This window comes from Chrysochloris asiatica, unplaced genomic scaffold (assembly GCF_000296735.1).
Source record: "Chrysochloris asiatica unplaced genomic scaffold, ChrAsi1.0 scaffold00333, whole genome shotgun sequence".
Classification (NCBI taxonomy): Eukaryota; Metazoa; Chordata; class Mammalia; order Afrosoricida; family Chrysochloridae; genus Chrysochloris; species Chrysochloris asiatica.
This window is the reverse complement of record NW_006408851.1, coordinates 2,084,343-2,092,675: the sequence shown is the minus strand read 5'-3', so window position 1 is coordinate 2,092,675 and position 8,333 is coordinate 2,084,343. Positions and strand designations below refer to the sequence as shown.

The window sequence follows — 8,333 nt, the reverse complement described above, 5'->3', positions numbered from 1 at the left end:
GCTTTCTGCTCCTGTAAAGATTTACAGCCTCAGAAACCCTGTACAGGGTCGCTATGAGTCGGAACCGACTCCACGGCACATAACAACAACAACAAAGCACACTAAGGTAAAGGCTGGGATCAGGAACAAGGGGAACAAGATTGACACAGAAATAAGTGTATGTTTTCCTATACATATAACTGTATGTACGTATGCTATATATACAAGGGGATTCAAAAGTTTGTAGAATTCCATGATCTTTTCATTCTATTTTCCATGAACTTTTCGAAGCGCCCTCATATGTATGTATGTGCATATGTGTGTTAGGTATGCGTGACTGGGTATGCCTAGAAATACAGATGTACGTGTGCATACGTTTGTGCATATGTCATTAAGGACCTCCATCCTAAATGTTCCCACAAAAGGGCAGGAATGACAGCTTTAACCATTACCCTAGCCTTCCAGGTGAAATAGGAGTCCTATAGCAACTAAAGTGGCATGGCTAGAAAAATGAGTTAAGTAAGAAAGTGCATTTTTAGCTGGGGCAAGGCAAGTCTCCAGCTGCTTCCATAAAAGTGTAACTTTCTGTTGGCCTACCTCCCAGAGTAGGCTGTGAAACAGGATATGTAATTACTTGTCCAAGGAAAAGACAAAAAGGGACAGACAAGGTAGGAATGACAGGCTGTGACAACAGATGAGTAAAGAACAAATGAATCCCTGACTGTAGGCATGCTTCAACCCAGGGGAGGAGTTACAAATGAACAGAGAAGCCTCTCTGTTTCCCAACTCTTGCCTCTGACCTCTACTCCACAAGATCCTCCCTCCCCCTTTCCCACCCTCAATCCCATACTCACTGGATGCCGGATATCAGTGATGAGCAGGACAATGTCAGACATCTCTAAAACTCGCCACAGCTGCCTCCATATCTGAGATAGATAATGGTAGAAAAGAACCTGAGTCCAGAGTTCCCCTCCCTTCCAGATCAATTTGACCATGGGTCTCTGCACTTAACTCTCACACCTACTGTAGTCTCACCTCCAGATTGTGCTCAAAGTAGCTGAGTTTCTCAGAGGTATAAGCCCCGTGAATCTTCCCAAGATACTCCTGGAAGCTCCGTTCCTCCTGACTCATCAGTTGTTCTTTGGACATCTCATAGCTCCAAGGAGGACGTCGGGGAAAGTCCAGGACTGGAAAATCACAGAAAAGTTCAAATAAGTAAGACGAGAATTTTAGTACTCAAGGGTGCATCCCAGACCCCTCCTTCCTCCCTGACAGCTCTGACCCTTCCAAACTCACCTAGCCCATTTCCTGTCCTAAAGGTCCCGGGTGTTGATCTCTTACTCACCTGAGCCAGGCTGATACACCTCCCTGATGTCCAGTTCCAGCATCTCAGCACTAACAGGCAGTAGCACTTGCTCTCGAGCTGTCCTCTTTCTCCTCTCTACCTCTTCCCTGCTGTCCCGCTCAAAATGCAACCGGTATCTAAGGAGAAAGCGACCAGGCATCCAGCACAATACTGTGGCCACAAACTCCACTTTTTTTCTTTCTGGGCAAGCAACTTCCCAAAGCATTCCCTCCAGAGTCATTCAAATCTTCTCTTTCATCCTGCCTTCCTCAAAGGCCCTCATGCATGGATATTCAGCCTTCCCTAAGCTTTGCCCTGCTTCTAAAGCCAAACTCTCCATCCCCTCTAAAAGGAAGGACTGGGGCCAACTCTGGGCATCTTTCAAGCCTCCACCAGCAGCAGCCCACTTTCCCTCTCCACGTTCTGACTTCTGGGTGGGCGGGGAAGCACCACAACCACCCCTCCACCCACTCACCGATTTGGGTCGTAGCCTCGTGGGCCCAGCCCCTGGGAAGGCTGCTGGTTGAGCCTGCGGATATGATGGGTCACAGACTCCCCGTCTGAGGTATCGGTCTGCTCCTCCCGCCGCTCACGGCTCCCGCTGCGGCTATTGGAACTGGAGCGCAGCCCATCTTGAAGTCCTATGGGGAGGTGTTGGTTACGCCAACGCAGGACGGTTCTCAGGGGCCAGAAGACCCCCTCCCTATGCGACCTGGTTCTTCCTCATCCCACCCCACTTCTTTCAAGGCCTGATCCTCCCAAGCCAAGGACCCTCCCGGATGTGGGTGCGGGGGCTCACCCCTCCTCCAGGGAGCTGCGGGGATGGCGCCCCGTCCGAGATGGAAGGATTCCCCTCCCCCAATTCTCCATTCTTCCCCAGCCCTTCCAGATGTAGGGAGGTAAATATGGGGGAATCTCCATGGTCTTCGTGCTGATCGCCGCGCGCCCTTCCCTCCTCCCACGCCCCCCAGAGGTGCGGCGGGCACACCTCTCCTTCCAGATGTGCGGGAGCCCGAGCCCCGCCCCCTCCTCCCGCTCTCACACTGACCTCGCTTCCGCTCCCGCTTGTCCTGCAACTGCTTCTTCTTCTGCTTCACGCTGAAAGGCTTCTTCCTCGGCATGGCCCGGACCAGACACCTGGCCGGCCCTCCACCAAGCTCCCGCCGCCTCAACTGTCTCCCCTCCGGCAGCCCCCGCCGCAAGGGCCCGGGACCCTTGAGGGGCGGGGCTAGCCGGTGATGTCAGCGGGCGGGGCGAGCGTCTGGCCACGGCGGCCTGGATGGAAGGCAGACAAGAGGAAAGACAGTCACGTCCCTCCGGGAACGAGGCGAAAGGATGATGTCGAGTGAGCTACTCGTATATGAGAGCCAGTCACACCTAGAGAGCTCAGCCGCGGCAAGGAAGAAGGCGCGCGTGGGAGGATCGGGCTAACTTCGTCATGGGCGCTACCAACTCGTGTTCGGAAAAGGGGGGACGTGTGTCATCACTACCTTGCGCGCTGGCGAGAAGCTACCACTCACCTGGCGGGGGAGGCGGAGCAGAGGGCGGGTCCTATCACCTAGGGGAGAAGGGGGCGTAGACACGCAGAATACCAGCCCAGAGGTTTGACTTAAGTGGATAACCGAGAACGCGTCCCAAGAAAGAAGTCAGGTTGCTACAAACTAAGGGCAGGGACAGAGATCCTGAGGGGCGAGTAGTAGTCTGAAAAAAACTGGACACCGCTCCGCTGGGACCCAAATTCCTTGTGAGAATGATAAGGAGCAGGTTTACAGATCCGAAGTATTAGGCGCGGGCGAGGAGGGGAACCTATTACAGGACGGGGACTTTTGGAAGGAAAGCAGAAGGCACGAAATTTTGCCTGCAGCTGTTACCATAGTAACCAGAGACCGGATGTGGCGATTTTAGGATGCGACTGAGTTCGCTTCTTCGGCCTTTTGGCCGAGACCCTCTCGACTCTGGCACACTCCTTGGAAGGATTGTGGCATTTTCTCAGTGGCAGGGACGGAATGGAATGTCTAAACCTTTATTTTAAAAAAAGAAAAGACGCGGCAAAGAGAACTTTCTGCATTGTTTCCATGATGGCAAAGACGTGAAGATGGGGGCTGCAGCAAAGGATTCCCCCCACCCACCCAGCTTTCCGGAAGTGAAATGGCGGGAGTCTCAGCTTCACTGTCCACAGCCCCCCCGGAAGCGGAAACAGAATCCCAACCTGCCCCTTCCTCATTGCCCTCCAAATCCCTGTGTAGCCATTGCTGCAGCCACGATGCCGAAACGAAAGAAGCAGAATCAGCAGCACCAGCCTCCACCGCCGCAGCCCCCATTGCCAGAGCGTGAAGAGACTGGAGATGAGGACGACGGGAGTTCCATCGGTGAGGAGCTCGGGAGATACACATGCCTGTCAGCCTGTCTGGGGAGGGGCAGGGGTCTGGTAAAATGGGGAGGGAGCCCTCTAATGGAAGAAGGAAGGGTGTACGCGCTGGGAGAGGGGGCCTATCTGCATTGAAGTCCTGAATGAGGAGTTCTCACTGGAACTCTCAACCTTAATCCGACCCCGAAGGCTGGGAGGAGAGGATAAAGAGCCCGTGGGCGCAGCCGCAGAACTGCAGGGGAGAGGGGCTGAAGAGAAGTTATAGATTGAGGTGATTGATCATACTTTATGACCAGATTTTCTTGGGGGAGGTAGAATTGCAGCCTGCCCTAAACTGTTCTCTCCGAAAGGGGGCGGTGGGGGGGCGCCGGGAATACCTGAGATGTTTTGGATACCAACACTAACGGAAAGAGAAAGTTGGCGTTGCCCTCCCCGCTTCTCGCTTCTGGGTAAGGTGACGCTACTTTTTGCAAACCCTTACACAGCTTTGCAGAGGAAGGGCAGATAAGTGAGGTGAGAATTGGACAACACTTCCGAGAATATATGTGACGTTATTTTTGGGACTAAGCAATGTGTAATATAAGAAAAATATGTAAAAACAGGATCTTACGCCCTTTAGCCCATTCGGATGACCGTATTTTCCTGTCTGCTCTCAGGACCACCCAGCCTTCTGGGTACTCCCCCCATGGCCAATGGAAAGCCTGGTGACCCCAAGTCAGGTGAGGAGGGGAGCAAGGGAGGGAAGTAAACCCAGGAGGGACCTAAAATCAAATGACCATAAACAGAGAGATGTGGTGTGTTCATGGAATGGAAACTCAGTGTTATAAAAATGTCACCTCTCAAATTAATCTATAGATTCAGTGCATTCACAATCAGAATTTCTGTCCTTTTCTTGTGAAAATAAACATTTATATCTTTATAGGTCAGAGTCCTGGTGTGGCGCTATGGATTAATGCGCTGGCCTGCAAGGGCCGTGGTTCAAGCTCACCAGTGGCTCCTTGGAAACCTTATACAGGACTGCTATGGGGCAGAACCGACTTGAAGGCACTTAACAACAACAACAACAACGGGTCACAGTGAGAGAATGCAAGACAGTCTTGAAAAATAAAATAAGAGGGTTCTCTCTGAATATCAAGACTTACTGTAAGGCTACAGTAATTATGACAGTGTGATATTGACAGTGTGATATTAACACGGTGGTAGAACATGTCAGTAGAATAGCATAGACAGTTCAGAAACATGTCCATACATATGTTTGCTTATGATGAATGTGGCATTAAAAAAAAGTCTCTTTAGTGAATGGTGCTAGGTCAATTGTATATATTCATGGGGTGGGGGGTGGGGACGAAACTAGCTCTCTTAATCATTCCCATATATGAAAAGCAATTCCAAGTAGATTGTAGATCACTAAGAAAAGTCAAAGCGTAATTCCACTAAAGCATAACTGTTAATCACCAAGAACCACACATATACACTAACCATAGAAGAAAGATTGATAAGTTGAATTACACTAGAAAATAACAGAACTTATATGTATTAAATGACACCATGGTACAACTGGTTAAACGTCTGACTACAAGCCGAAAGGTTGACAGTTCCAAGCCACTCAAGGTGCCTGGGAAAATAGAACTAGCAACCTGCTTCCGAAAGGTCATAGCCTTGGAAACCCTGTGAAGCAGCTCTACCCTGTACACATAGCTCACCATAAATTAGATTGACTTAAGGGCAACTAAACAAAAAATCCAAAGGCAGCTATAGTGTGAGAAATGTGTGCAACATGTATAATCAGTGAAGAGCTCATACCCACGCCATAGTCGATTCTGACTCATAGCAACCCTCTACAGGTTTTTGCAAGCAACGTCCTGCAGAGCATCTGTTGGTATTGAGCCACTGACCTTGCAGTTAGCAACCCAACACGTAACCCACAGCACCACCCGGACTTCTTGAAAGAGCTCATAGTAGACTATATGTAAAGATTTCTTCCAGATAGTCTGCTAGAGAAATGGCAAAAGACTAAAACAGGCACCTCATAAAAAAGGAACTCTGAATGATCAGTAAAGGTGGACCAGTGTCCAACATTGGCCATCAAATACATGCAAGTTGTAAGCACATCACTTTTCACACTCACCATGGCTAAAGTGAAAAAAGACTGGCAAATAGCAAGTGTTGTCAAGGATATTGAAAAACTGCTAGTGGGAGTGCAAATTGGTATAACCACCCTAGAAAAGTTTGAGATTATCTAATAAACTAGAACATATACTAGGGGGCTTCAAAAAGTTCATGGAAAGATTCCATTGTCTTTCTGTTCCGTTTCCCATGAACTTTTTGAAGTCCCCTTGTACTACTCTATGACCCAGCAATTCCTCTGCTACGTATATACTCAACAGAAATGCATACATATGTGTGACAAAGACATGTATAAAAATGTTCATAGCAGCATTTTTTGTTATAGCCCCAAACTGGAAACCACCCACATGTCCACCACCAGTAGAATGGATAAATAAATTGTTGTATATGCATGCAATTGGATACTACACTACAATGAAAATGAGCGAACTACTGCTACAGGCAACCAACCTGGATGAGTCTCACAAACATGATGTTGAGCGAAAGAAGCCAGACACAAAAGAATGCAGACTGTATGATTCCATTTATGCAAAGTTCAAAAACAGGCAAAAACTAACCTATGGTGTTAGAAGTTAGCGTAGTGTTGCCCTTGGGAGGAGGGCGGGCAAGGGCACAAGGGGGATTTCTGAAGGGCTAAAAAATTCTATCGCTTCACCTGGGTGGAGATAACACAAGTGTGTTTACTTTGTGATAACAGAATAAAATTAAGATCAGGGATTTCTGCAGCAGTATTAAACTGGCCCTTAATTGCCTTTCTGTGTCTTTGTCTCTCTGCAGCTCTTCACAGAGGTCCTCCAGGATCAAGTGGACCATTGATTCCACCACTGTTGAGTCTCCCACCTCCTCCCCGGGGTAGAGGCCCAATGCGAAGAGGCCTAGGTCCCAGGTTCGGCCCATATGGTCGTGGTTGGTGGGGCATCAATGCTGAACCTCCTTTTCCAGGACCAGGTCATGGGTCCCCCCACAAAGAGCAGAGAAACCCTCGAAGGCTCAAAAGCTGGTCTCTCATCAAAAACACCTGTCCTCCTAAGGATGGACCCCAGGTTATGGAAGGTGAGCTCTACTTTTTTAATGCCCATCTGTGAGGCAACATACATGGGGTTTCTACCATGCCAGGAATCCAACTTGACAGCAACTGATTGGTGCTAACTATAAGGTGAGCAGTTCAAATCCACCAGCCACTGTGAGGGAAAAAGATGAGTTTTGTTTTGTTTTCTGCTCCCATATAGGTTTATAGCCTTGGGTCACTCTGAATCAGAACCAACTCAACAGCAGACAACCACCATGTTTAATACCCACCGCTCCCAGAGTGTTCCACTGTCAAGAATACCGATGACCATGCTTCTCCTTTATAGTTTTTTTTTTTTCCCTTGAAGTAATAGTGGCCTTGAATGTTTCTTTACCCAACGTAGACTACAATTCCAAAAATCTCTGGAAATGATAAGGAGTAGGCAATGTAACTTCCTGTTTCTTTTCTTACTCATTTTTTTAAACTAATTTTCACTCACAGACAAATCCAACCGTCCCGTCTGCCGACACTTTGCCAAAAAGGGCCACTGTCGATACGAAGACTTCTGTGCCTTCTACCACCCAGGCGTGAATGGCCCTCCTCTGTGAGACTGTGCCTTCCCATCCAGGCTGGAATACAGCCTCTGGAACCTAGCAGCTGTCATTTCCCTGTGGCCCTGTGATGGCTCCTCTGAGGCTCCCACACAACACCCTCAGTCAGTGACACACCCATCGTCATCCTCCACCTCCCCGTTTGGGTCCAGCGTTGTGTTTCTTCACTGATGTGCACTGTGCACTCTTCTGATCCGGCCTCAAGAGACTCACCTTGGAGACCCCATCTGTGCTTCCCTCAGCTGCCTCCCTCCCCATCCTCCTTACCATGTTGGTGCTGTTTCTCGTGCATCTGTCCACCCATACCCAATATTGCCCTCAACTCCTGAGAGCCCTGGAGCCATTTCCCTACCAGTCCTTTCTTATAGCTGTTTGTTTGAAGTTCTTTTTTATGTGACTCCCCTGCCCCCAATCTTGTCACCTACTCTGAAACTTACCAGGTTGCCTGACCTAGAGTCCCTGAGGTGAGAGATTGGTACGGAGTTACTCCCCTGGAAGGCCACTCTCCGGACTTTTGGATTTTGTAGTTCTGCGTCAGTAGCATGATCCCCATTGCTATGGTCTGTGACCACTGTGGTTTGTGAAATTGTGCATCCCCTCAGTAGCCTTTCTCAGTGTTTGTGGCATTTGTAGCTTCCCAACACTGGCATACTTGTTCTGCCGGAATAATAAGGCTCTTGGTGCCCTCAAGACTTTCCCCACCTCCCAATATGGGAGAATCATGAAACTTTCCAAGAGACTGCTTCCCTGATCCTTCCCATTCTTTTCCCAGTGTTGGTTTTCTGGGTCTGTCAGGCCCACAGAACATATTGTAAAGCCTCTGCAGGGCCCATTGTTGTTAGACTATGTCAATATGAGGCCACCAGCCCTTTCATTTGAATTCTGTGAATCTCC

At 49.0% G+C, this 8,333-nt stretch overlaps 2 protein-coding genes across 4 annotated transcripts in view; one reads left to right on the top strand and one right to left on the bottom strand.

Moving 5' to 3' along the window:
* GNL1 (guanine nucleotide binding protein-like 1) overlaps positions 1-2,728 on the bottom strand; it is a 12,198-nt gene extending 9,470 nt beyond the window's left edge. Inside the window, exons 1-5 of one of the 2 annotated variants that reach the window (XM_006875643.1) lie at positions 2,384-2,728; positions 1,800-1,925; positions 1,325-1,461; positions 1,015-1,166; positions 834-905 (exon numbers count right to left, since the gene is read on the bottom strand). In XM_006875643.1, the coding sequence (XP_006875705.1) occupies positions 834-905; positions 1,015-1,166; positions 1,325-1,461; positions 1,800-1,925; positions 2,384-2,445 (549 nt within the window). In that variant the 5' untranslated portion in view covers positions 2,446-2,728. Of the gene's footprint in view, positions 1-833; positions 906-1,014; positions 1,167-1,324; positions 1,462-1,799; positions 1,966-2,372 lie in introns of both variants that reach the window. The other variant, XM_006875642.1, reaches the window with a different exon arrangement.
* Positions 2,729-3,430: 702 nt separating this feature from the next.
* PRR3 (proline rich 3) lies at positions 3,431-7,458 on the top strand. 2 transcript variants are annotated; one of them, XM_006875640.1, is made up of 4 exons: positions 3,431-3,693; positions 4,349-4,411; positions 6,597-6,872; positions 7,330-7,458. In XM_006875640.1, the coding sequence occupies exons 1-4, from the start codon at positions 3,588-3,590 to the stop codon at positions 7,434-7,436; spliced, it is 552 nt and encodes a 183-aa protein (XP_006875702.1). In that variant the 5' UTR covers positions 3,431-3,587; the 3' UTR covers positions 7,437-7,458. The 2 variants fall into 2 exon arrangements, with proteins under 2 accessions (XP_006875702.1, XP_006875703.1); XM_006875641.1 differs by lacking the exon at positions 4,349-4,411 and having other exon boundaries at positions 3,588-3,693; positions 7,330-7,436.
* The last annotated feature ends 875 nt before the right edge of the window (positions 7,459-8,333 follow it).

Bases quoted from the DNA above. Each gene is read 5' to 3' on its own strand.
- PRR3 (XM_006875640.1), top strand. From the start codon at position 3,588: ATGCCGAAACGAAAGAAGCAGAATCAGCAGCACCAGCCTCCACCGCCG. The intron at 3,694-4,348 runs GTGAGGAGCTCG...GTCTGCTCTCAG, and splicing joins GGACGACGGGAGTTCCATCG to GACCACCCAGCCTTCTGGGT. The intron at 6,873-7,329 runs GTGAGCTCTACT...TTTCACTCACAG, and splicing joins TGGACCCCAGGTTATGGAAG to ACAAATCCAACCGTCCCGTC.